Source organism: Lonchura striata, chromosome 4A (assembly GCF_050655825.1).
Source record: "Lonchura striata isolate lonStrDom1 chromosome 4A, ASM5065582v1, whole genome shotgun sequence".
NCBI classification, from domain to species: Eukaryota; Metazoa; Chordata; class Aves; order Passeriformes; family Estrildidae; genus Lonchura; species Lonchura striata.
The window spans coordinates 18,705,327-18,732,896 of NC_140742.1; the positions used below are offsets into that span (position 1 = coordinate 18,705,327).

The 27,570-nt window shown below is 50.9% G+C and overlaps 2 protein-coding genes across 3 annotated transcripts; both read left to right on the forward strand.

The window, feature by feature from the left end:
- The first annotated feature begins 1,611 nt into the window (after nt 1-1,611).
- Nucleotides 1,612-13,966, forward strand: PRPS1 (phosphoribosyl pyrophosphate synthetase 1). Of its 2 annotated transcripts, none has more exons than XM_021534483.4 (7): nt 1,612-1,886; nt 4,021-4,204; nt 4,553-4,651; nt 6,319-6,443; nt 8,138-8,311; nt 9,057-9,216; nt 11,894-13,966. In XM_021534483.4, exons 1-7 carry the CDS (start codon nt 1,765-1,767, stop codon nt 11,984-11,986), a joined length of 957 nt encoding a protein of 318 aa, XP_021390158.1. In that variant the 5' UTR covers nt 1,612-1,764; the 3' UTR covers nt 11,987-13,966. The 2 variants fall into 2 exon arrangements, with proteins under 2 accessions (XP_021390158.1, XP_085426629.1); XM_085570503.1 differs by lacking the exon at nt 11,894-13,966 and adding an exon at nt 10,008-10,982.
- A 4,072-nt stretch (nt 13,967-18,038) lies between these two features.
- Nucleotides 18,039-19,489, forward strand: LOC110472677 (thymosin beta-15A homolog). The gene is made up of 3 exons (XM_021534598.4): nt 18,039-18,133; nt 18,454-18,558; nt 18,988-19,489. The coding sequence occupies exons 2-3, from the start codon at nt 18,459-18,461 to the stop codon at nt 19,023-19,025; spliced, it is 138 nt and encodes a 45-aa protein (XP_021390273.1). The 5' UTR covers nt 18,039-18,133; nt 18,454-18,458; the 3' UTR covers nt 19,026-19,489.
- Nucleotides 19,490-27,570: the final 8,081 nt, after the last annotated feature.

Here is a 27,570-nt window from a genome sequence, read left to right on the forward strand (position 1 = left end):
GCCAGGAGAGTTTTAAGAAAATAAAGAAAACATGTCCAGACTCACCCCCTTTTGACTGTGAATGATTTCTTCTAGTTGAATTCTCAAGGACTTGAAGCAAATCAAATTCACTGCAGAAGTTTATTGTCTCTCAGAAATTCAGGTAATATGATTAGGAATTACAAAATTGAATGAAAATTCTGAAAAAGCTGTCTGTGGCTTTTTTTTCTTTTTCCTTAATATTTACATAAATGTGTCAATCTTCCTCCTTCACTTTCTGGGAAAAATAACAAGCACGGGCAGGGAGCGCAGAGTCACTGGCTTGGTGTCATCATTGCCCTGGACTTGCTTGTTGTTGTATGTCTGATAGAAACACAGAAATGTGAGTAATTATCAATTCCTGCACTTTCTGTGACGAACCACAGGGCTTTTTTATTTTGAGGGGATTTATAATATATAAAAACTAAACTGTGAGTGTCATTTCCTTCAAAGCAGTGAAAGGTAATTTGAGATAATTAAGGCTTAGAAAAAGGACATTAACAACCAGAGACTGGATCAGAAATTTAGAAATTTAGAACCACTATAAAAATCACATTAGCGGAATTCTTGGGGGTGTCCTGTGCAGGGCCATGAGTCAGGAGTTTGTGATTCCCTCACAACCCAGGATATTCTATGATTACATTATTTCCAGGTTTAAAGATTAAAAACCCTTAAGCACAATGTTTCATTTCGCTAAGGAGAAATAAATAAGCATAATGCAGTCACATACAAACGGCTAAGTCACAGAAGACTGATTTAGTGTTAGCCCATAGTTAGTTACATAGGTAATTATATATAAGATAGATACACACACATGCATGTATCTATATGTGTATCAGTATGTAATTTGGCACAGAATGGGGTACACAATCCCGATCATAAAGGTGAAAACCGCTCGGGAATGAATCGGCCTGTTAGAGCAGCCCCCCGCGGCCGCAGCCGCGACCCGAATCGCAAGAGCCGCTGAAGGGCAGGGCGGGCGCGGGGCTCGGCGCTGCCGCGCGGGCCCGCCGCCGCCCGCTGTCAGCCGGTACCGCCTCACACGCGGCCCGCGGTGACGCCAGCTCCGCGCAGCCGAGGGGGACGGCGGGGGACGGCGGCGGCGGGCGCGGGCAGGCCGGCATGCTGAGGTAACGGCGCGGCGGCGCGGCGGGGCCCGGCGGCGGCGGGAGCGGGGCGGAGCGGGGCGGGGGCGCGGGCGCGGCGCGGCCGGGCCGCAGCGGGGCCGCCGCCGCTCCCGCCCCGGCGCGCGGCCGCCATCATGGCCGCCGAGCCGGCTGCTCCGGCCGCGGCCGCGCGGGACAGGGCCGGCCGCGCGCTCCTGCCGCCGCCGCCGCCCTGGCCAATCGCAGCCCAGGCCGCCGCACAGCGACCAATCGCGGGCCGCCTCCTGCCCTAGGTCCCGCCCCCGGCGGGAGGCTGAGCTCGCCTCCCTTCGCCCTCAAGGGGAAGGAGACGCACCAAGCCACGCCCACTCCTGCTTCGCCCGTTGGCGGAACCACGCCCCTGAGGCATATCAGCCAATGAGAAGCGAGTGGGGGCGTGTCCTAGGGGCGGAGAGGCTATAAAGGGTCGTCGCAGTAGGCGGGAAAGGGTAAGATGGCGGCGTAGAGGGGATCGGTGTGACCTGTGCCCACCGTGCCGCGTCCTCGCAGGAGGCGGGCGGGTCCCCGCGCGGCAGCCGCGGCCGCTGCGTGGCGGAGCGACGAGGAGGAGGAGGAGAAAAAGGGTGCCGCAGCCGCCGCCATGCCCAACATCAAGATCTTCAGCGGTAGCTCGCACCAGGACTTGTCCCAGAAGATCGCCGACCGTTTGGGCCTGGAGCTGGGCAAGGTGGTCACCAAGAAGTTCAGCAACCAGGAGACATGGTGAGGCGAGGCGGGGCGGGGCGCGGTCGCACTACAGCTCCCGGCGGGCCGCGCGGCGCTGCGGCGCTCGGTGCCGCGCGGCCTCCGCGAGGGGGATGATGGGGGCTGTAGTTCGGGGGCGTGCGGTCGGGCCCGGCTGCAGAGACGCGGAGCTGCGCTCGGAGGCATCCCCGGAGCGCTCCCGCCGGACCCCTGCTGCCCCGGAGCCCGCGGGGGCACCGCGCGTCCCCCCGGCCGGACCCGGCTCTCGGTGCCGGCCCGGAGCCCCGCGCGGCCCGGGCCGTGCCTCCAGCGGGCCCCACGCGCGCTGCCCCCGCCGCCCTTGGGCCTTCCCCAGCGCCCGGGGCCGCGCGGGGCTCCGGGGCGTGCAGGGTTTGTGTGAGCGGGCCCATGTGGCGAGCGTTGGAGCGGTGCAGTTCGCCATCCCATTCCCCATTCCCCCTCCATCCCAGCGCCGCGAGCCGATGGGATGGCGCATCTCGGAGTTACACCTACACTGATTAGGCTTTTTCATGCTTAAATCTTAACTCTGATGACTCGAGGCTTCGTAACTTTGTGCTTAGCACGTAGTTGGTAACTTTAAACTTCTCTGAGGAGCTTCACAGTCTTAGAAGGTGTCGATAGAATTCTTAAGGAAAGTGGCTCACACCTCCGTGTATCCCACGGTGCATTTGCAGTCACGCAGTCTGTGTCCCTCCAGCTTTGAGACCTAACATTCGCTTTGTTTTATGTATCTGTGCTTCAAGAATCTTGCTGCCATCCTGTGTAAAGCTAAAAAGGTTTAAAGTTGTTCAGAGCTCCTTAAGCTTGTCTTAGAGAATATACTAATCGTGTATACACCACAAAGTGTAATGCAAAGAACCTTGATTGCTCCAACCCACTCCTTCTGGAAGCAGAATTTTTTTTTCCCACAAAAATCCAGGATGTACATGTGACGTACGATATCATGTGCCTCTTGCCATGGGTATTGTTTGTGAAACCTCAGAGGTAGTACAGAGAGGTGTAGAGGAGTTACAAAAAGTTCTATTTGATTTACAGCCCTGGCACTGTTCTCTTTGTTCTTTATTAACTACTCTTACCCATCTAGCTGGCTGCCCAGCAGGTTCCTATGTCAGCAGGTAATACGACTTGAAGACTTAAAAAGCATCTTACTTACCCTAATAAACTGGCAGCAGGTGGTTCCCCAGAAGAGTAAGACTGTTTCAACAGAATAATTCATAGAGTTTTTTGTACCATAAATATCTTAAATCACCCTAATATTGAAGATGACACTTATGTGCCAACTGCTGATAATCACAGTTCCCCAGCAGAGAGTTCTCTTTGGCAGAAACTCTACACAAGAGATGGATGCATCCTGTAAGTCAGTGGGCAGTAAAGATGGCAGCAGCTTGCTGATGGATTTTGAGCAGTAAGAATAGAAATATATAACAGTCGTCAAAAAAAGTTTGAAGAGATCAGAAAGGTGAGAGAAGGAAATATTTGAGTTAGAACTCTACCCTGAGGGGCTCTGTAAATGAAGTGGCTTCTTTCCCACTCTTTCTGGCTCAGGTGTGTCCATACGTGCACTGGAGCTGGCATTTGCTGCTGGCAAACAGGACCTTTGGCTTGTGTTCAGGCCCTTCATCAGCAGGGATTAGTGTGCACTGCACCCAGGAGAAAATTAACCCCAGAGGCCTTTCCAGAGTGAAAGGCTGGAGTGCTTCTCTGCTGGAGCCACTGCATGGCTGCTATGAGTCTCAATCTGATAATTGGCTGCAGTGTTGCTTTGGTAGCAGTTTGACTTGCCATGATCCTTGCTGCTTTGTACACTGCTGCTTTTAGAGGTGCCTGTGCTTGTGATTCCAGGGGAACAAGGCCTGCTCTGGGCTGTTTACATGCTCAGCTTGTGTTGAGATCAAGAGTACACGCTGAGTGCTTTTAGCTTTACTGGCTAGACCATTAAATCTGATGAGTGAGAGCTGTAAAACAGCCACTGAGCAAATAAACAGCAGTGTTCCTGCTCAACAGCCTCGATTATCTGGCACTGTCACCCACAGACCTTTGGGGATGTAGTGCCTGGGTTGCTCTGCAGGCACAGGTACTGCCTGTGCTTTGATTTGTGTTTGGCTACAACTGTCTTCTCATCTGTTCCCAGTGTGGAAATAGGAGAGAGTGTCCGTGGGGAGGACGTCTACATTGTGCAGAGTGGCTGTGGGGAAATCAATGACAATCTGATGGAGCTCCTCATCATGATAAATGCCTGTAAGATTGCCTCAGCCAGCAGAGTCACAGCTGTCATCCCCTGCTTCCCTTATGCCCGGCAGGACAAAAAGGACAAGGTAAGGGATGTGGTAAAGGTTTTTGCAGGGAATGCACACCTTGAAAGTCCTGACTGCTGGAGAGGATTTAAATGAAGTTTTGTCGCCTTCTCTGAATATCCAACCTCTGTTCAGTTCATTAAATTTGGGGACATTGGACTGCAAAATGATCTTTTCATAAAGATCTAGTTCTTCTTGAAAATAAACTGAAGTCTAATCACTAGCTGATGAGAAGATGCAATGTTAATGAGTGCTCCTTTTAGTAACTGCTTGTGAATCACTGCCTGGAAGCAGAAGGCTGGCATCTTGATGAAGGAGTTGAACTTGTCTTATACTGTTTTGTTTTTTTTTTTTTTTTTCCTGTACAAGAGTCGAGCTCCAATCTCTGCCAAGTTGGTTGCAAACATGCTGTCTGTGGCAGGTGCAGATCACATAATCACCATGGACCTGCATGCATCTCAGATTCAGGTAGGAGCAAAAATCTGGAAGGCACTTAACCAGTTCCAGTCTGAGCCTCTTGACTGCTTTGCAAGCTTTCCAGTCATTGCTTTTTTGAGATACTGCAGTGATGGAGATGTGGGAGTTTGGGACTGGAGGGGCAGGGGGGTAACAGGTTAACCTGTAAGTGAACGTACAGTTGTTCTTCATCAGACTGAGTGTGCTGAGTCTTGTGTAAATGAACTAGTAAGTGATCAGTACGTCTTTGTTGCCACACAGTGACACTGTTTATTCTTCATTAGACCTTATGTGTCACTCCAGTGTGAGATGGAGATTGTCTTTAAATTCTGAGCAGAGCTTTGTGATACTTAGTGTGTTGTCTTGGAGAAGTGAGCAGTTAGTTCTGCCCTCAGGTGTCCTGGCACAGCTGCATTTGTTGGTTTAGTTGACCAGGACGGTGATCTGATAGCCTGCCTCTGGCAAGATGGGCAATTCCACTTGTATCCATTCAGTACTGTCCTCCCACACAGGTTGGCCTTGGTTCTCACCCAGGCTGGTAGAGAATTGAAAATTACTCATAGGCTGTGTTGGCTTATGAGCAAAATACCTCACAGAGCAACTAAAGTCCTCACCTGGGCTGTGTAAGGAAACTGGCAGGAATATTTGCCAGGGAGAAGACAGGCTGCAAGCTCAATCTGATTTCGTTTTTCTCTACTTTGAGCAAGTGCTCAAGACTAAGAAACCAACTTGGTGCAACTGAGAGGGGTGTGGCAGAGGGAACGATGTCTGTTGTATTGCTGCGAAGGGTAAGGTAGCTACTGCCCGCTGGACTAAGTGGGCTGGCTGTTGTTTTAACAGTTGGAAATGCAGTCATTCACACTTCGGTATGATTTGCCCAGAAATACTGTCTCAGGTGAAAAAATCTGTAGGGGCACAGCTGAGAAGGCTCTCAGAGCCTGAAATAAGTGAGCCCAAGGGGGCCCCTCTGCCCACAGGGCTTGGAATTGGTGTGTGCTGACCTTGCACCAGCAGCAGCGATGAGATTTAAGGGGATAATTTGTGCATATGTGCTTCCAGCATCTGGCTGGTTTCAGCCTGGTTCCTGTAGCTGCTGTGTTGCTGAGAACAGAAGGAATGATGGTGAGAAGGGTCTGTTACCCCATACCTTGAAGCATTCCTCAGGAGTAGCTGCCCCTTACTCTCCTGCCTGTTACTCCAGGGTTAACTTCTGGCATGTACTGACCTATGAGATTTGAAGAAGTCGGGGGGGGTCACTGTAAAGTTCTGGAACCAGCTGCATTAGTTTAAAGACAGATGTTACTCAAGCCTGTTTTGTAGATGTGAACAGTTTGGGTAATGAGCTTTAAAGACTGACTGTAAACAGGCAGGCAGCTGCTTTGGAAATGAGTGCATTTGCTGCAGGCTTTCTGCAGCTCCTAGGACAAAACTAGTTTCATTTTGTGGAGGTGTTAAATATAAAGTGTTATTTTTGTTGCTGAACTATTTCTGGTTCTGAAGACTTCTTACATTACTATTCTGTGTATCCTGAAAACTACTGCCCTTATATCAAGGGAAGTAAAAAGGAAACCTGAAAGCTGTGGAAAGGTGATGACTGCATGCCTGATACAGAAGGATTCTTAAAACTCTTTCTGGAATGGGACTTTCAGCTACATCTGTTCCTGTTGTCTCCCTTGCAGGGTTTTTTTGATATCCCTGTTGATAATTTATATGCTGAGCCTGCTGTACTGAAATGGATCAAAGAGAATATTCCAGAGTGGAAGAACTGCACCATTGTTTCACCAGATGCTGGTGGAGCCAAGAGGTGAGCTGTCAGACAGGTAGCTGGAGATGCTGCTTCTGTGTCTACTTCAATTCCTACTTGTGACCCTATTTTTAGAGCATGTTCCTTCTTTCAGTCTGCCTCCTCTCAGACAGTCTGGGACAGCTGGTGAAGAGTGGTCAGAATTCTTCCTAGAGAATGTTTAGGATTTAATAGCTTCTAGAATCACAGCTGCATAGGTAGGAATTGCACAACAGCTACATGCCTTGGACTAAACCAATTTGTACAAGGGTATTTATGCCAATTGAAGGAGGAAATAGTGTAGCTTACACCCCTATGCCAAGGTAAGCTTACTGCTGATGATTAATAATACAATTTTATCTAGGCTGCTTTCTTTGCAGAATTAAACTTAGTCTGTTGAGGCATTTCCTTACTTTATTACCCTGGATTTGAATATCTAGCTGTGATTTAAGCCTGCTGCCACTTTTCATGTTCTCTGAGAACGAGGAAGATAGATGGTTCCTTTCCAAAAAGCAGCAGCATATGCTATAGCACATTTCTATTTTGATAGCCTGACAATCTCCCTGCAGTTTGTGGGCAGCTCCGAATGTTCTCCGGGGCTTTTTAGGAGAAGCCAGGTTGTTCCTTGATGCTTCTGTCTGAGGGCTACATGTGAACAGTAAAGGGACACAGATGTATTCTTTAATCCAGGGCTGTCACACCAAAATGTTGGTGGGTGCTGATATGATTCTTATGCCTCAGAATGTTTAAAATTATTTGTTACAGATAGCCAAGAGACACTGACACTGTAGGTCACTCACTCTGTGCCTTCTGTAGCTTTGCTGTGGTCCACAGATTGGGCAAGGCCTTCTGTACATTCAGCTATTTCTGTAGCTTGTTGCATAACACAGTATATGAAGTGCCAAACCAGCCAGATATAATCTGACTCTTGAAAAAATCTGCTCAAAAGCCTCTTATACTGAAATGTGTCGATCTTGGCTGGTGCAGTATTTTATGGAGATAGGCAAAGCCAGATACTTCAGTTTAGTTTAACAGTCTTGTGTAAGACCACCAGGATGATAAGTCTGATCTAGTGGGGCTAAGAGTCTGCTTACCTCAAGTGTAGAGGTTCTGGGGGCATGTGTGTTTTACTCCTTCCACTCTTAAAGCTTTTAAACTCTTTACTTTTCATCAGTATCAATATGTAAGGTTAAGATCCTTCAAGTAAGGCTGTTCTGCAGTCACTTTAATGGAAATAAATGTGAGGTGGTGTGTTTGAATTTCCTGGATGCATAATCCTGCCACAATCGATGCCAGTGCTTGTGTGCATGATGATTGAGTGCTTACAGGAGTGACAGTAAAGCCCTGTCATAGCACAACTTAAGCCTTTCCAGTGTAGTGTTACAAAGATGACAACTTTCCAAGTGTTTGGATCACTTCAAGTTTGCTGACCTTGCTGGTTAAGGTTTGTTTTCATCTTAAATGCAAATTAGTTTACAGTGGTCATGATGAAAGATGAGATCTATTTGCTGTCTCTGAGGGAGATTAGATCAGAGGTTGCAGTTTAGCTGCTGGAAGGGAAACAGGAAGGTGGCAGAATGCCTTCTAGTAATTGCTTGGGAGCAGTAGCAGATGTGGTGACAGCTCCTCTTAGCGCAGTGTGCTCGATATTGAAAGAGCTTTGGTGAAGCTGCTGTGTGGAGTTAAGTGTTGTTTGGGAACTGTTCTCTCTTCAGAGTGACCTCCATTGCAGATCGGTTGAATGTAGACTTTGCCCTCATTCACAAGGAGCGCAAGAAGGCCAACGAGGTGGATCGCATGGTGCTGGTGGGGGACGTCAAGGACAGAGTGGCCATCCTGGTGGATGACATGGCAGACACGTGTGGCACCATCTGCCATGCTGCAGACAAGTGAGTGGGGCTGACTGCTGCCTTCCTAGCCCAGGAACCTGCTCTTAGTGAGCACTGTGTAATGGGTTCAGCAGATTATTTGCATGACAAGTGTCACATGGCTCATGCATTTTCTTATTATTCATGTCATACAAAATATGGGGGAAAAAAAAAAAAACAGTAAACGTTCTTGTGGTGGGAATAGGTAGAAGACAAAACATAGTGTCTTCTTCCCCTGTGTTGAAAATTGACCATCACTGACCATGCCAGGTAGAACTGAGTGTTGTCTGGTCTATCAGCTGGTTTTGTACTACAAATAAGCTCTTCAAACTTTGATATCATTCATGCCTTTTACACTAGAAGCAGCAACATATGCAAGATGGTTAACTGTTAAGTACAGTATTAAAAATCAGCACAGTATTTCATATTGTATTAAATACAGTATTAAAGTATTAACACAGTATTAAATATCTGCTACTTTGTGTAAGCAAAAATTACAGAAGGTGATTTGTATGATCTGTTCCAGTTATTCCAGAGCTAAGAACAATGGGGTTTTTTCAGTGTGTGCTTTGCCTGTGGTGGATTTCATGGTACTTGTAAAACTGGTTTTTTTTCCCCAAGTCAGTAGAGAGGGGGAATCAAAGGTAGGCTGTTTCCTAAGCACATGGTGCTGTCTCCTGTCATGCTTACCATGTGCCCTGCACTAATGTCAGCTTAATACTTGCTGAGAATTACTCATCCTTCTTGTTTTACTCCTCCCTTCCAGGCTTGTGTCAGCTGGAGCCACCAAAGTTTATGCCATCTTAACTCATGGGATCTTTTCTGGGCCAGCAATTTCCCGGATCAACAATGCCTGTTTTGAGGCAGTTGTAGTCACAAACACAATACCCCAGGAGGACAAGATGAAGCAGTGTCCTAAAATCCAGGTGAGCATCTATTTTCTGTCACTCCTGGGGGGTGTTACCTTGTCTGTTCACTGTTGGAGGTGAAAATCCCATAATACTATGTAGTGTTGACAGTAGTTCTGTTGGTGCTGCCATCAGTGTTGCCTAGTTCTCTTGGCCCTATTGCTGTGGAGTAACAGACATGTTACGCTGGTATAAAGCAGCTTCTGTTGCAGTTCATCTCCAAAAGTTCATTAAAGAATCTATTTGTTTCAGGGCTTGTTTTACCTAGATCAGGTGTCTGATTTAATGGGGCCACAGTGTAGGCAAGTAGTTGGATGTGTGCCCTTTGGAGAAGTGATGTGCTGATGATGTGCAATGCTGAAACAGAGGTAGACAGGAGCTTCTGATGTTGGTGCTGACAGTTTTGTTGTGTATCTTCACTTTATGCCCAGCCTTTGCCATCCATATGAAAACTGAAAGTTGATCATGAGCCCCAGAATCTGCTGTTCAGCCAGGGCTCAATCCACTCATCCAGTGTACACTTCCTGAGTTTTGGCTGTGAGAATTTCATGACAGTGTCAAAAGCCTTGCTGAAGTTGACAATATCCACTGCTCTCCCCTCACCCATCTAGGTAGTTGCTTCCTCATAGGTGATCAAGTTGGTCAAGCAGGATTTGCCTTTGGTGAATCCATGTTGACTATTTCTGATCACGTTCTTGTCATCCATGTGCATAGAGATGGCCTCTGGAATGAAGTGCTCTGTCACCTGTCCAGGGATTGATGTGAGGCTGACTGGCCAGTAATTCTGGGTTGTATTTGCTTTCTTCCAGTCCTCAGGCATCTCTGCTGATCTCCAGGACCTTTCAAAACTGATAATGAGTGCCTGGCTGTGATGTCTCCCAGCTCTCTCAGTACTCATGAATATATCCCATTAGGGCCCATGGACTTGTGGATATCAAGTCTGGCCTGCTCTAACCACTCCTCTAACCCACTCCTCCCTAAGTTAGAGTCATCCTTCCAGCATTCCCTTACCCTGGTCTCCTGCTTGTCATTGCAGACTGATGCAAAGAAGGTGCTTACTAACTGCCTTCTCTGCATCCTCTGTCATCAGGGTCCCCCTTCCCTTTAGTAAGAGCCCCACATTATTCTTAGGTTTTTCCAAATACATCAGTAACAGAAGGAAAACATTCTTCTTGTCCCTGACATCCTTTGCCAGATTTAATTCCAGATGGTCCTTGGCTTCACAGCACCAATATCAAGGACACAAGCATTTGGAGAAGTTCTGGCACTACTCACACTCATCCAATATTGTGGTGTGAGTGTAGAGGCTTCCCCACTACTGGGCTGCTGGTGAAGGGGAGGCTGAACTGGTTGAAGCTGCAGTCAATTTTAAGCTGCTTTTGGAAATATGTTATAAGCTGATCGCAAGCTGCTGTTGGGTTGCATTTCTTTCAGCACTAACTTCTGAATGATAATCCTCTGTCACTATTGGTCATGAAATGAGTACACAGAGGCTTGGTGAGTTCAAGAGAGAAAAAGAGCTAATTTTATTTCTGACCTCGCAATATATAGAATTCCAAAGGTGACAGTGGATTGGAGGATGAAACTGCCACCTCTCCAACTATACTGGTCAAACCAACAGTTTATCAATTCTTTCCTCCCACAAAGAATGCAAAACAATCATTATTTACATGAACAGCACATGAGAACTCCAGTAAATCTGATTTTAAAAAATGTTAACATTATCAGAAGGCTAAAGAAGTTTTATGAGAACTTTAAAACTTTCAAAAAAACTACAACAGAAATCTTGACACTTCTAAAAATCAAAGCAACAATCCTGCAACATGTAAAACATTTCTGGTGCTTCACCTTGTTTCCAAGGCTCCACACAGCAGCTGGTGTAGGCAAAATGTTAAACTGGCAACCTCTGTGTAAGTAGCTGTAGCCAAAGATGATTGCAATGGAGCATTTTTCCAGGCTCTCCTTTAATACCTCACATTTACACACTGATGTCTGATGTTGAGGAACACAGAGTTAAAGGATTTCTCACAAGTCTTTGGCTTTACTCTGCAGTTTGTTGATTTTTTTCTTCCCTTCAGAGACAAACTATCTAGAAGATAAAAAATACTAAACATGATTTTCACTTGGTTTCCTTAATGTACCATGAGTATAGTGATTCTTACTGGACTACATATATTGAAATGCTTTAGCTGTGGGGATTCAGAGCTGGGATTTGGCTGAGACTCAGCTTTCCCTCCTGGTACCTTTCTGACCCCACCAGATGGAGCCAGCACAGCACCCAGGAGCTGAGCTGCGGCACAGCAGCTTCATCTCTCAGACTGCTGGCAGCAGTGGTAAAACCACTCGGCTGAAGGGAAGTGATTTCATCTTGATTTAGACTGCCCTAATGTCTCTGCACAAAGTGAATAAGAGTGTCCTGTGGTAAACAGATTGAGCCTAGGGGGTCTGAGCAAAGCAAGGTGACAGTAGACTGTAGCTGACAGACCAACTAGAGTATTTGTAGTGCTATTTGTGGGGTATCTTCAGGCTTATATGTAATTAAATCCTAATCCTGTATAGAAGTAATTTAGCTGCATCTGGCATGTTAAAATGTGGGTGATGAGTTTATTCTTTAGGTTCTCCCTGACTTCCCAGCAGTTCTTTCAGGCTTGATGCCTTTTCTCAATGGCACTGATGCATCTTTCTTCCCTTCCAGGTGATTGACATCTCCATGATCCTAGCAGAGGCCATCAGGAGGACTCATAATGGGGAATCTGTTTCCTACCTATTCAGCCATGTCCCTTTATAACAACAGATGTCAGCTGCTGCTTGTATGGCTTTTTTTTTTTAAACCAAAAGTTGTTCAGCTTGTTGTAAAGTTCAGTAGAAGACTCTGCTTGTTCCAGTGCAGTTCTCCACAGCTCCTGCTTAAGTCAGGCTTACTGGCTCTGTTCCCAGCACTGGGAGGCTGGAGGGGGAAAGCTCATCTTTGTACCAGCCAACTCCACCAGCAGCCCTGTGCATGGAGCTGATCAGTAGCCCTGGCTCAATTCTGCAGGTCTGTGGAGAGCAGGACTGACACATGGCTAATTGCCACAATTCTTTTGAGGGGGGAGGGAGAGGGTTTGTCTGTGGGCAGGGTTAGATGATCTGGCATGTGCACCCGAAGTTGTTTGGGAAGTAGAGCTCCCTAGGACATGTTGATCTGGATCTACAGCAAGAGCCCAAGAGACTGCTGGCTGTCTTACCACTCTGTACCTGACAGAGCCCTTGGGGAGTGGTGGGGAAGGCTTGAGTCTTGGCCAAACTTGACCCTTGGTGTAGCCCTGTTAGACACCTTGGAGGTGGTTCTGCTACAGCTTCCTCCCATAAAAGGAGATCAGTGTAGCTTGCAAACTTGAATTCCTCTTATTGTTGATGAAATTAAATGCCCTTTAGTGCACTACACAGCAAAGCAAGGGTGAGAGCAAAGTCTGTGCTCTGCTTAGTGGGGAAGCTGCATCCTGGACAAGTGTTCTTTTCCAAAAACTCTGACATAGAGAACTTGTGGTGGTTGTATGCTTTGGTTTCTAGTGCAGGCTAAAACCAGCTTCTCAATTTCACAGCTTCCTGTTAGCCTTGCTAGCTAACTAGAGCACTGTTGTCATGTGCTGCAGCTGCACCTTGACCTGCTGTGCAGCCCTCTGACCCTTTTTTTACCAGTACAGTAGTGAACAGAGCCTCTTTATCCAACAACAGCAAGGTTGTTGCATCTAGCAAGTGCCTGCTCAGATGCTGGGGTGACCTGAAACACAACAGCTGTGTCCAGCTGGCTCAGCCTCTCATTCAATGCCTGTTACAGTCCTGTTATCCTGGAAGTTACTGACATATTGTCCTGCTCACTGTCTGCCTTTCCTTGAAAGCATTGCTTCTCACAAAATACCTTAAGCCAAGGAGCACTGCAGGTTGCAGGATGACAAAACCTGAAGGAGCCCTTGGAGTGGGTCTGATACTTCCCGGGAGTGTTTATGGCAATGGGTTGAAGAGGCTGGTGATACATAATACTGGAAGAACTGCAGATTTAACACCAACCTGACAGGCCATAAAGTGCCTGAAAGAAAAATACCAAAACTAGAGCTGGCTGAGGCTCTTGGATGTAATAAGTATCATCTGAAACTTGAATACTTTGAAAATGTACCAGACAATCGTAAAGTAAACTGCTAAGTCTCTCTTTAACTCTTACGGTTTATAGACCAAACTGTTTTATTCTGGCTTTGTTTTGTTGGTTTTGGTGTTTATTTTTTTTTAATAAGCACTCCTTTTTTTATTTGTTTTAAGCTGGAGGAAAGGAAAAAGGGAAAAGAAGGAACTTGAAATTACTTTCTGGAGTAACCAGCATGGCTTTGAGAGGCTGGGGGCTGGGGTATAAGTGGAACTAACTGAAAGATGTGGTTAAAATCTAGGGAAGTACTTCTTTAGTTGTGCCTTTTACTGAAGACTTCTCTCCCTTCCTAAACTCCTGTCCTGTGGCAACATTAACATTTCTATTAGTGTAGAGCTTTTCTTTTTGTATAAGAATTGGTGTTTTGTCTGGAAACTGTGCATCTCTTGCTTCTTTGCTCTGCATCCTGCACTGAGCTCTCCTGAGAGTCTGTGATCCCACTTCCTGTATGGGAGCCCCTGCTGCCATCCTGCTGCTGCTCTGAGAGCCAAAAGCCAGGACATCAGAGCAGCGCTGGGAAGATTTTCAGCAGCATTTGTGTTTCAAGTTAAGACCTGATGAAGGAATTAAACTTTTATTTAAAAACCACAGCCTCTGCCTGTAAATACTTCTAAACGTCTTAAGTGACATGAATCTTCTGAGTTGGGTCATTTTAAGGGCAGATCATGAAATATTTTTATTTAGAAGGGACCTTGGAAGGTGATCTGGTTTAACCCTTGTGTTTGTGGCCAGCTGTGAGGTTTAGTTTGGCTCTGCTCATATTGCATGGAAGGAAAAGCATGGGACCATCACTGAGTGATTCCTGTTGTCCATGTTTGATTTCCCGGACTAATTGTTGGAGGTGGTATTGCAGCTTCGTTAGTACTGTTCAATTATGTATCTGAGCAGATTTGTTCACATAATGTTCAGGTAGGGGAAGCTTGAATATTTTAACAAGTACAAATGAAGGATTTGTAAGTGTCTCACACAAAGCTGATGATCAGAGACAGTAGGATTATGTCCTGAGAAGCCCTTGTTCTGACTAAACCCTGATCCTTTCTCATTGTGCGTTGCAGATGGGAAAGTATGAAGTCAGAAGGATGAGATGGCAGGTCTAGAGAAGGGGCCTTGGCATTACAAATAGACCTCCAGGCCTAGGCTGAACATGACCACAGCCTCGGGCAGGCATTTGCTGAGGATCACAATTGTCCACCTGTTAAAATGTCTTGCTGTACTGGCCAGTGAATAAGTGGAAAAAAATGGGGTTTTTTTCCCCAAATAGCAGGGTGGGTGCTATGGGTCTTGTCAAGATTATGTAGCAGATTTCACCTTCCTTTGATAAAAAAACAGAACAGAGCTTTACAGCTATTTCTATACAGGAGACCATTGCTATTAGTGAGTATATAATGTTTTCTTAGTTACGTTAATAAAACCAGGGTTTTGAGTTGGGAGAGGGCACAGACTTATGCTGTATGACATTGTAACTCTTCCAAAGGATGGGAGATACCTCCTTGGGAGAGTTGTCATACCTGTGAAAAGTTACGCTGTTTTTAGATGGGAAGGGGTGGAGATTTCAGCAAAGTCTCAAGGTGAGCTGTGGGGTGTCCTAGGCTTTCCTCACAGCTGAGTTACTGCTGTACAAAACAGGAGAAAATCTCAACTGAGTCATTTGCTGTGCTCCTGCAGTTGGAGGTCTGGAGGAGCAGGGTGGAGCTCCAGCAACTCCCTGTGCCACAGGCACAGCCAGAGCGTGGCTAAAGGTGTGAGGATTTTGGTATTGGTGCTGGTAGCCATCTCATGCCTGTCTGCTGCCTGCTGTTAATTCACTGGAACAAGGAACACATCAATCGCTAGTCCTGTATCAGCCTTGCTCACCTGCCTGGGTACCTGAAACTAAAGCACAGGGTAGGAGCTGAATTTACCAGATGTGCCTTGCAGGTAGCAGGATGTGTCCACAGTTTAAAGCACCATGAGACACACCTCAAAATAATTTGCTGGCACCTCCCTCTTGCCTTACTGATGTAAGGAGGTTTCCTGGAGTCGGTGTTTCTGTGATCTAAAGAAAGCAGCACCTTGTCTTGCTGCTGTTGGGCAAGGGGAAAATGGTGTTAGCAAGCCCTTTTGTAAACTGCAGCAACATCCACAGGAGGATTGAGCCCTCCTGTGATACACAACAGCACAGGATGCTGCTGCCTTCCTGGGGCGGTCTGCTCCTGCCCTGATGGATGTGACGGGTTCTGGCAGGAGGCTGGGTGAAAATGGGAGAAAGTGCTGTCATGCTGTGGAGTGGCTCAGCCTGGCAGCTGTCATGGTGGTGCCCTGCCAGCAGATGGGTCAGGAGGCTGAGAAAAACCTCTGATCAGTGAAAACTTCTTGCCTCCTTCCTGTAGAGGAGAATAAGGCATTCCTGGAAATGGCTATCAGGGAGGCTGTATCAGCCCTGGCAGATATGTTCTGTGCAAGATTTAAAGCCCATCTAAAATGGTTGGCAGTCAGTCTGTGCTATTTCAGGTCAGGGCTGTTTTTGCTTTCTCCCTATCTGTTGATGTCTCAGTTCTTTTGTTATGAATTATTGAAAGCAGAAATGCCAAAAGACGTAAGAAAGAAGCTGGTTGTGCAGTTATGGGAGGCTTTGCTAATTTGTCAGGGAAAAGCTCTTGCTGGGATATAAGCTCCTTTCTTGTTCTTTGTGCAAGATGGGTTTTAGCAGCTCCCCAGCAGCAGCCCCACCTCTCCCCTGCTGGCAGCACACAGGGTTGGCTTTAAAGCTGCTCTGGCCGTGGTTTGTATGAGTGTGGTGGTGCCTGTGTGGCTTGGAAGGGGGAGCTCCCCTTCCCCGCCTGCGTGGCCACCATGGTGGCTTTGTGCCCAGACAAAGACCCGGGGGTTCCAAAGTGCTGCAGCATCAGGAGATGCAACACATTGCCATGGGGCTGTGCCTTGCCAGTGGTGGGTGCAGCTAATATGGGGGGATGGTGGGCAGGTTTTTGGGTGCAGCTGGTGCTGGCAAGGGGCTGTGCACAGGCAGGGTGGGGATCAGGTTCTTTTGCACTCGCTGCCTGTCAGGGACAAAAGCTACGTCAGACTGCAGCATCCACAAAGGAGAAGCATGTGGAGAACAGGCAATCAAAGGGGGAAGTGAGGGGAAGGTGAGCACAGACAGAGAGTAAACACATGGTAAAACACTTGTCTATTTACATGAACACAAAAAGGATTTCCTGCCTTCATTTTGAAACTGAATGGATGTTTTGGTTCTCGCTGGCTGTGCAGGAAAGATGAGCCTTTTCTCACTGGGGCTGGGCTGTGTGATGCAGGCTCTGCAGGGTGGGTTTGAAGGATGCTCATGAAGGCAGCCCTGACTGGGATTGCAGCTCCAAACCTGGGGCTGCACCACAAAATCAGAGCTGTTCCGGGAGCAGCCTGGCCTGGAGCTTTGCCTGCAGCCTCTCCCTCCCCCAGGCACAGGAGGGAGGCCGTTTCTCATCCAGACTCCTCTCGCAGGAGGAACCTGGCCTTAGATCTTGGCCTTTGCCTTTTCAGCATTTGCCAGCTCTTGGCGCCTCTTGAGTTCAGAGCCTACATTCTGGCTGGAGTGAGAAGGTGCCTCAGGGTTTGCAGCAAAGGGCCACCTCCGGCCGTGACCTGCTGTCGCTGGATAGCACCAGTCCCTCCTGCCAAGACAGCCGTCGCAAAGAACACAAAGCAAGTGTTCCCTCCGGATTGCTGGGGATTTTCTCTGCAAAATCTCCAATAAGCCCTGAGCAAAGCCCAGAGGTTGGCAGGGCAGGAGGAGGTGGAGGTAGAGCTGCTGGAGCGCGGCTGCTACCCCTTGGTGCTCTGTAACAGGTTCCTGCTCACCATGGCACCAAGAGCTCTTGTAGAAAGGTTTTGCAAGCCTCATCTGCAGTCACGATACTTCTTCTTTTGCCTCCTCCCCTTGCCCTCATTCCCTTCAGCACCTACAGGACCCTCCTGGACCTCTACCCCTCTATCCTGGTGGCCAGCGGGCGAGTACCCCCCAGACTGCCACTGTTCTTCCTGCTGGGATCAGATAGGCTGCCTGCACTGCCCCTTGGCTTTTTACCACCAAAGGTGTTCCTTCCAGCCCATCTGCGGAGTTCGGGCTCCTCCCCAGGCTCGTTGCTTTCAAGCAAGAGCCTGTGAGTATGGTCAGCTTCTTGTCCACCCATGCTGCTTCTTTAGTGACCAGAGCTCCTCAGGAAGTGCTGTGGCCAGAGGCAGTGTAGACATGAGCTGGGCCGTGGCCAAGCATTTCTCACAGGTGAGAACAGGGTGCTGGCTTTAGCCCAGCACTTGCTTTATTCAAGTTCTGCTTCGGCAGTGGAGAATCCCTGGACATACACATGGGCCACATCTGTCTCCGTTGCTGTGGGGCACCTGCTTCTGGTGGGGGGTTGAGGCTGGGACAGTGGCTGTGGAGCCATCTGGTCACAGAGGGGACCAGCCGTGTGTGGGGCCAGCAGGAGCTGTGGCTGCGTGTCCGCGTGTGCTGTGAGGGCTGTGTGACCCGCCCCGCCATTCGGCGTCCCCCTCACGCGCGGCGCGGCGGGAACGGCCGCCCCCTGCGGGCCACGCGCTTCCCGGCGGGCGGGCAGCCAATGGGCGCGCGGGCTGGGCGGCGGCCGGGCTATAAAAGGCTCCGCCCCGCGCGGCGCGCTCCAGCCTCACCTGGACGCGCAGGGAGCGGGCTCGCTATCGGTACCGGCACCCGCCGCACATCGCACCCACCGCACGTCGCGCCGTACCGCGCCGCAGGTACGGGCTGCGCCGCGGAGAGGGGCCCCGCGCGGCGCTGCTGCGAGGAGGGACGCGCCGAGGCGCCCCGGGGCGGGGGCTGCGGGCGCGGCGGGTCCCGGGGGGCCGTGGCTGCCTGCGGCGGGGAGGGCTCCCCGGCGTGTGCGGGCACCGGGGGCCGCCCCGCACGGCTGCCCGGGCCCGGCGAGCGGTGCGGTGCCCGGGGCGGCGGCGCGCCCCGCCCTGCGCTATTGTCCGCGGCGGGGGCCGGGGGGGGGGGCCGGGGCCGCCTTTGTCTTCCCGTCCCCATCCCTCGGCTGACTGCGGCGGGGGTCTCGCAGGCAAAATGTGCGACAAACCGGACCTCTCGGAGGTGGAGAAATTCGACAAGAAGAAGCTGAAGAAAACTAACACGGAGGAGAAGAACACGCTGCCCTCCAAGGAGAGTGAGTGCGGGGCCGGGGCTGGCGGGTGGGAGGCACGGCCGGCGGAGCAGTGCCCTCGGGGGCCGCTCTCCTGCCCAGGCATCGGGGGAGAGGGGCGGTTTGGGGCGGCAGGGCTCCGGCCCGGGGAAAGCCACGGGCAGAGCTGTGGGCAGCCCGGGGCAGCGGCCCGGGGCACTCGGAGAGGGCTGTTGCACCAGACTGATCCCTCAGGGCATCACTTTCCTGCGGACAGACGCAGACAGGTGCCCGACTTGCTGCCACGCACACGTGTGGCTTGTCATCTTCTAACTTGACTGTTAAACCACCCCACTTGAGATCAAACCACAAAACTGGCCACCAGGGCCTGAGTGAATCCTCTGAAACCTCCAGTGTGTGCTTGCACAAAAGAAAAAAGCACTAGAGACTAATGGGGCCTCTATTCTCTTGCAGCTATTGAGCAGGAGAAGGAATGTGTGAAGTCCTCCTAGAGAGAGATTACCTGGCAGGAAGAGCGACTATTCAATTATTTTGCTTTGAAATGAATCATGTGGGTTTTTTTAAATTTACATCACGTACATGTATAGAAAACAGCTGTATCACCTAACACACTGTCCCACTTTGCTGGCAGCTTTGGTTGGGTGGGGGGACAAAGCATGGTCCTCTCAGTCCATCAGTGACCTGACTTGATGACATCTCTGCTGCTTCAGCTGCCTCCTGTGACAGCACTGATCTTGCTCTGATGTAGTGGGGAGGCGAGCAAAGGCTGTGGAGGCTTCTGGGAATGGACCCCTTCTGCCTGGAGAAGTGGGGAACCTTTCTGGCCTCACTTTTGGCCTGGGTCTGTCTTGCATATTCTTCACTGACAGTGTTCTGTAGCCTCACTCACGGTTTTTTGTCTTCCTTGGGGAAAAAATGAGAAGTTTATTATAAAATAAAAAGTTGTAATGATCTACCTATGGCTTGTGGCTTCTTCCCTGACAACGGTTCTGGACTGTAGCTTGGCTTGCCCTGGAGGGTGGGGAGGTCTGCCTGGTGCTACAGCAGTGCTGGTGGTTCTGTGTTGCTCAGAGAGCAATGTAGGATGGTTCCCTGCAGGGTGAATCCCCCCTAGTGTTTGCTTGGGGATTGGTTCCTGGGGGAACTAGGAGCATTGCTAGGATGATCATGGCCACTGTGCTCCACCACCATTGTGATTTCTTGGTGCATCTAAAAGCAGAGGCTAACCTGGGTCTTGCTGCCCATGTGAAGGCTGAGTCTTCTGCCTTGGAAAACTTGGTGTCCCCTGCCTAAAATCTTGTGGAGCTGGGCTGGTGCCTTGTCAGCATGGCTGGAAGTGCTGGCAGTGGCGATGCTGGCCTGAAGCTGGTGTGGTAGCCAGACCAGCTCTGCCCACTCAGTTCCTGGAGCACAGTTCTCCCATCACTGCATGGCACTGCCCTTCTGTCCCCCTTGAGCCAACCTCCACCCCTACCCTTGACTGAAGGTGGTTTTTCAGCCCTGTAAGGATGGGTTTGAACGCAGTAAATCCCTTGGCAAATCTGGGCTGAGCCCAGCCCTGCCTTGCAGGCGTGGAGATCCCTGGGTCCTGCAGTTGTCTGCCAGCACAGTGTGGGTGAGCTCTGACAGTGCCTCCAGGTTTATGCTGAGGCTTCCTGGCTACTGCCAGGACTGCCTCACCTCCACCTGGCCTGCAGGGTTACAGAACACACCAGGCCATTTATAGAGGAGGTGGAGGCAGACTAGCCAAAACTTGCCAGCTAACAGTTTTGGTCAGTGTTGCTAATGAGCCTGGTCAGCTGGGGACAAACACGGGGCTGTTGCGCCTGTCTGGACATGGTGCCTATCTGCCTGGTGCCTCCACCCACGCTGCCTGCCAAGGACTGCAAATAATACTGCCTGTGTGGTTGCCACAGCCTCCACCCCTTAAAAAGCAGAATTGAAAGGGCTGCAGGTAAGAGTTTGGTGTTTGTGCGCTGTCGGGACAGCGTGCGGGGTTTTCCATGGGGCGAGGGCAGAAGGGAGCAATGCAGAGGCCCAGCTGGGGCTGCTGCTTTGTTGGGTTGAACACTGGGAAAGGTGGCTGTGCCCCTTCAGCACCTTCATGTGCCAGGGACAGAACCCTATCCTGGACATGGGAATCTTTTCCCAGTGCCAACAGCCAGGATGGTTTGTCAGGGTGACAATATGTCCCTGCTCAGGTGGTTTTTCTTATGGAGCAGAGGCAGGCAGGTAGAGCCAGCCTGAACCCTTTCCCCATCCCTGAGAGCTAGAGGCTGAGTTGAACCAAGTGAAGCTTTTGGGATGGAAACACAAAGTGGCAGGGCTGATCTCCCCCCCCAGTGCTGCTTTTGGGGTTAGGGAGGTCTCAGTGGCTGCCCAGAGCACTTTGGCTGCTCCTGACACTGCCCCGGTGCCTCTCCCTGCGACATGCTGCAACAGGCCTCTCTGCAGGCATGGAAAAGCACCAGGGTACTTATCTCTCCCTGAGTCACATGGACGTCTGCAAGGCCACAGCAGGAGTGTCCCCTCCCTGGCACTGCTGTGCTTACAATAACTTCCCCTCACCCTGTGCTGTGCACAAAGGCAGCAGAGCCTGCCAGGGGCGCTGGGCACCCCAGTCCTACAGAGCCAGCTGGTTTGCCAGCCAGGGCCAGGGCTGTGGGTTGCTTCACCTGGCAGGGTGGCTGGTGCCAGAAGCTGGCAGGGCTCAGCATTGACCCTGAGTCTGTGGAAGCAGCCCATGGCATCCCCATGCATCCTGGGGAGCCATAGAGAGATGTTGATGCATCTGACTTTGGGTTGCTTTTTCACTGCAGCCAACCGCAGCATGTAGTAATACAGATTTAGACATGGGGTTAAATGCTGGCACAGCCAGGTCTGTGCCCCCAGGAAGTCACCCCAGGGGCTGGTAGTCCCAGCCTGGACCTAGGGACATCAGCTGGAGCTGGGAGCAGCTCCCCAGCAAACACATCTCTGTGTGTTTTATGGCCAATGTCCTGTGTTCAACTAAAGTGAGGGCAGTCCAGGCACTTTTCCCAACTATCTCTCCACCAGAATGGTGGACAGGAAGTACCAGAACACATTGCCCAAATTCCCTATCTACACACCTGAATGCCCTGTCCTCAAGACTGAGTTACTTATTTTGCTAACCAGTGTCCAAAATGTCCCTGTTGCCAGCAGAGCGTGAGCTCGTAAGGGGACAACCATTAGAAAAAAGCCTTTTACATCAGTACTTTCCTATCCCAGACCTTCACCTTTTCACCCTGGCACACATGGGCCCACAGCTGCCAGATTGATGTCCCCTAGAAATGTGGGACTGCCCCAGCAGGCACCCACACACAGAGGATGCCATCCCAGGGGCTGGGCCTTCCTGACAGGGCTCTATGACCCTTCCCTCGCTGGGCACCAGGTGAGTTACTCATGGCAGCCCCTCTTGGCAATGCCAGGAGAGTATAATCCATGCCTCTCCCATCTGGGGCCCATCCTGCTGCTTCTGGGTGGTTTCCTCCCATGCTCAATGAGATGGTGAGCTGTGGCCTCAGTGCACAGGAGGGAGGAGAAGGATGAGTCACCATCAGGAGGAATTCGGGCAAATACCTGGTGACCAGCAGCATGAGGTGAATTCAGATCAGGGCTTGTGGCTGGGATGGGTGTCTGTCCCTGCCACTGTGTCACTTTCTCTCAGGGTTCTGAAGGTCCGGGTGACCCCAAGGTCATAAAGAGTCTTTGCTTCTCTAGTCCAAGCAGCCAGAGAAGGAGCCTGGAATGCTTCTGATTGCGCTTTCAAGGTTGTTTATTTCTTCTTATCTATAACATTCTTTCTCTGACCTGCTGAGCTCTGGCTAGCAAGGAGTCCATAGCATTTTGCCCTGCCCTGTCAGGTGGTGTTATCTTTTATATCAAAAGTTACCTATAGTCTGTTTGTAACAATGCACCAATATCTAACATCTGTGTTTGACAGGGTGTCTCTACCTTAAGCCAATAGAAAAGTGTCACCATCACAGCAAGACATGGAGGACAAGACAAAGGAGAAGAAGGCTAGGACATGCTCAAATTCCTCCATCTTGTACCCCCTTGAACCCCATTCTAAAAATCCCAAAATTCTACTGTTTCACCCTGTGTTAACTCAAATATCACACTACTCAAACCCTTGCGGCTTGTAATTCCTCATACAAAATTGACAGCTTTTTCCACAGGCTAATATTGAAGCCACAGATGTTTTTGACTTCATGCCAGGGTCTCGAGACAGCCAGGGCAGCCAGAGGGATGTCCTGGACTCCGACACCACTGTTCCATCCCCTCTGACTCAGACAGGAGAGGATTTGGCCCAACACACATATGTGGAGGATCATAACCCCATCTCTGGCAGGAGATGCCTGAGTCAGCCTGTACATTGCCCTGTACTGGGCTCCCCTGTGTCCCACAGCTCCCTGCCAGTCTGTGGCACCTTCCCGATGTCCCACAGCACCACACTGCTTTGTAGCAGAACTCACCCAGGGCAAGGGAGGCTTTTGCACTCTTGGCAGCCAGGGTTTTCCCTTTGTCACTCGACATCTGGCAGCCCCCAGAACTGTGGCAGAAAGTGGTGAGAGCCAAGATCACTCAGTGATCAAGGCTTAAGGCAGCTCTTGGCAGGAAATTGCCAACTTCAACCTGAACTGCAGATGGTCTGAGCAAACCTCCTTTAGCAGGTATGTGTTTGGCACCAGAGCAAACAGGATAAGGTGAAGCCAGGCTGCACAGACAGGTGAATGATGCAGCTCTCCAATGGGTGGATCCTGCTCACCCCCATCTCCCTGTTCCCTGCATCCCTGGGGAAAACATGCCACCACCTCTGTGTCACTTGGGCTGGCCTTTTCCTGCCAGGTCTCTGCTGCCTGCCCAGACACATTGCCAAGCACAGAGCTCAAACCTCCCCATGGTGCCTGAGGCTGAGATGGGAACAAGGGGCAGCAAGCAGGAGCTGCCAGGGGAAATCTCTGCTGGGAGTGCTTGGGGAGGCTCTGTACATGGGGATAGTTAAAGAGGAAAGCATGTGGCTGCAAAAGAGGAAGGCAGAAGAGGAGGAGCAATAGTGGGGAAATGAAAGTGTTGTGTGGGCTAGTGACCACAGTCCTTTGGCAAAGGAGTTGATAGTAGGCTACCATGGCGTGTGAGAGCTGTGTGTGATGGGGCCACTTAGTGACAGGGGAAGGATGGACAGACAAGCTGTCCTGTGGGGAGGAGCACTGTGCTGAAGAACTCCCATGGCCTTGGGGAGGAAAAGCCACTGTCCCTTTGCACCCACACAGTGAGCCAGAAACCCTTGGACACCTGTGCTGGGAAACTGGCCTGTGGGCTGCACACACTCAGCACAGCCCTTCACTTTCCCCAGCAGTGTAAAAGTTATCGCTGCTCCTGAAATAATGCCCTGGAGGTTGGTTTACCAGCAGGAGCTTACTCATCCCCTGCCAAGGAGGGCTCAGCGTGAGTAGTGATGAACCGGGAGCGCGCAGAGCTTCCTGCTCAGGACCGGGCTCCTGGCAGCGCCTGGCTCTAACCAGAGCCGGGAAAGCACGCACGGAGCGCCGCTGCAGCCCGCAGCATTTGCGGGGCTGCGGCGGCCCCGGCGCAGGTGGCGGCAGCCCGAGGCGCCGGGGATGCCGAGCCCTTCGGGGGCTCCCGGCCCGCTCCTGGCAGCGGCCGGAACTCAGGGCTCGCTTCTGGCCCCCCGGCTGCATTCTGCAGATTCCCGCGGCCGGAGGGGCCGTGCCCGGAGCTGCGGCAGCATGTGCTCCTGCGGGAACGCGGCTCCGGTGTCTGCGGCGGCGCCCGCACTTGCGCCCGAGCCGGGGCAGCTGACGGAGCAGAGGAGCGCTTTATTTTAGGAAGCAGCTGGCTCACACAGGAGACATTGTTTATCATCTTTTTTTTGCCTCTGGTGTTTTATTACAAAGGATTATGGCATGAAAAGCCATTTTGTTCCCCTGTTCCCGATGCATAGCCCCCTCTCCGTGATTTATTCCTCTCCACAGGCAACAGCTGGGTTTTGACATCCCAGGAAGTGGAGGGGAAAAGAAGCTGGGGCTCAAACCCATGGCAGTGATGTCAGCAGGCATCCACCCAATGCCCAAGTCATGGCACAGCTGGCAGGAGTTTGCCAGGGGTGCCTGAGACTGCTCATGCACCTTCATGATGTAAGGGGTGGCAAAAGAAAATCAAAGCCTTTCCACTGTGGGTAAGGAAATGTCACCTCACTCTGTCTGGCAAAGATCAGTGTCCTCAGCCAGAACACTGCTGTCCTCAAGCCTGTGTGCCCCACTGCCAGTGCTAGTGGTATCCTGTGGTATCACAGCCCCAAACCTGCCTGGGTGAACCTGTATGGGAATCTCCTGCTGCCCACAGGGAACCTGATGCCAGGCTGGGCACAGCATGGTGCAGGGTACAAGCTCAGCACGGTGGGTGGGATGCAGGGTACAAACTGGGTACAAGCTTTGAAATATGTTCCTTTGCCACTCCCCCCAGAATCACCTTCAGGCAGGGCACAGGCACCTCCAGAGCTGCAGCAGGAGCAGCTTCTCTCTGTCCCTCTGTTCAGGCACTTTCCTTGCCAAGCGACAGCCAGGATACCATGTGGCCCCTGTCCCCCTCCTCTGCCCCTGCTGCCATATGCTGCTCCTGTGGGTCCCAGAGCAGAGCCCGTGGCAGCACAGGCTGAACTCCGCCCTGCCCAGCCTGGCAGACTCCTCTGTGGTTTTCCAGGGACCAGCTCCGGAGCCATGGGCAGCAGATATGCATGTTGCAACAGATGCCTTGTGCTGTCTGCCAAAGGCCCATCCTGTCTGTGCACCTACATCAGGGTAGAACTATGTCTGGTGCTGCCTCCTATGGTGATTACCTGCTCTGCCACCTTGTCATTTAACATGTCCCTAAAAACCAGCCAAGGGGTTTTTGGGAAGAGCTGGGCATGGGCGGGGAGGTGAGGGCAGTGGTGTGTGGCTCAGCCAGTGCCAGGCCTGTGGTTGCACTGAAGCTGGGACAAGCCCCTGCCTGCAGCGTTGTGTCTGAGAGGCAGCTCTGCAGCCCAGGCATGGCCCCCTCCCTACTGCCTCAGACCAGCTCACAGAAGCAACACAGGTCACTTCTTTAGGGCAGGTTGAGCTGTGTGAGGTAGAGGGGAATGAAGGGTGCATCTTCCCCAGCTTTAGTCCACCTATGGATCTCCTTTCTGGGGAGATAAATGGATGATGGGGTACCTGGCAACTTGCTCAGAGCTGTAGGCTCAGGACAAATGGAGGTGGCCAAGGCTAGGGGTGGCAGGACTGCTCAGGGGGTTCCTGTGAGGGAAAGTGTTTCAGAGCAGATGCCATGGACTGGAGCTGCTGCTGGGTACATGCCTTGGAGAAGCAGCTGCAGAGCCGTGCACCGGGGCTGGAACAAAAGCAGAGGCCCAAGCCCCAGCTGCAGCACGGGATGTGTGATGAATTAATCGAGGCATGAGCTGGCAGCATTGTGTGACCACAGGCTGGCTGGGGGTCGAAGCTGGATCAGGGCTCCTCACCTTGGCACCAGCTTCCCGTTGTTCACCCTGTCTCCCAGAGCTGGCAGTGAGAGCCAAGCAGCCGCACACAGGCTGCAGCCTCTCTGGGCAGGGATGCAGCTGAGCCAGGGGAGTAAAACCTCTTATGCTGAAGGAGCCCTGCACAGTCCCTGCCCCAGTGCAGCCCCCGCAGCCCTGGTACTGCTCACCCAGCACATGGCTCCTGGACCATGTTCCCATCTGCAGACAAATTACCCTGGTGCCCAGGACCCACAGGCAAAGTCCCATCCTGGCCATGGGGCCAGGGCAGTGCTGCTCTCAGCGGGTTCCCACCAGCACAAGGTCATGCCCAGATAAGCCCATTCTTTAACTTGTGCTAAGTGTGCTTTAGCCATAGTAGTTACTAAGTAGGCAGCTCCTGTTGGGTCACGGTGTTTGTTGGCTGCATTTCTTATCTCTTTACTTTGCTGGGCTTTGGGAACATGTTAGTACAAACCATGGCTCTGTGCTTTGCCCTGGCACAGATGGCCTTGCTCTGCTGGGGGAGCTGCCTTGTGGAGAGGATCAGGGAATACATCTCCCTCTCCTTATCCAGGACTGCTGTGGGTGGCTTTATTGTGGAGGCTCATGAGGTCCCTGCTCACCCTTACATGGGCTGTTTAAAACTACTAATTAAAATCTGAGGGTTTGTGGCAGCAATTTACAGTCTCTGCAGGTAGCTTCTCTCAAGTGTGAGGGCAAGATATGTATTCAGGGAAGATCTTGTGAACTACTCAGGAAAGTGGACCAGCACAGGTGAAGGCATCCAGCACCTGAGAGAATTGAGTAATGCTGGAGGTCATCTAGAGTGATCTAGACAATGATGATGTCTCCAGAGATGCAGAGGGTGTTCAGTGCACACAGGCTGTGTGGAGGAATGTGATTCAGAGTGCCTCAGTGTCATTCTGGCAGCTTGGCAGCAATGTATTATCCAGGTATGAAAACACCAGCTTTGAAGAAAACACCTTCTTGGCTCCAGAACTTTGATGAAATATCTGTCCCTCCTCATGCCTATAAGCCAGTGCCTTGGCTGTCAGGGGCACCCCAGAAGTTAGTCCCCTCCTGGCCTGGTCAGAGGGAGAATGAGCCCCAGCTGCATGTGCTGTGCTTTGTTTCTTCTTGCCTGAGCAGGGGAGGGCAAGAAGCAAGGAGACAAGAAGCTTTAAGCAGAAAGCCCATGTATGAGACGTGAGAGGGAAAAGAGCTGTTAAGAGGAGGAAATCCTAAGAAGGCTGCCAATATAATTGCTGTAGAGACACAAGAAGGCAACCACTATGAGTGCTTAAGCCTACTTGCCTGAAAGCAGCTGGGCATCACCTGCTCATGGGAAATAGAGAATAAATCCTTTTATTTCCTTAGCTTCTGCATGCAACTTTTGCTTTATTAATCTGCCTTTATCTTGATCCACAAATTCTTTTCCATCTCACTTTCTCCCTGCCCTATGCTGCTGAGGAAGGGAGTGCTAGAGCAGCTTG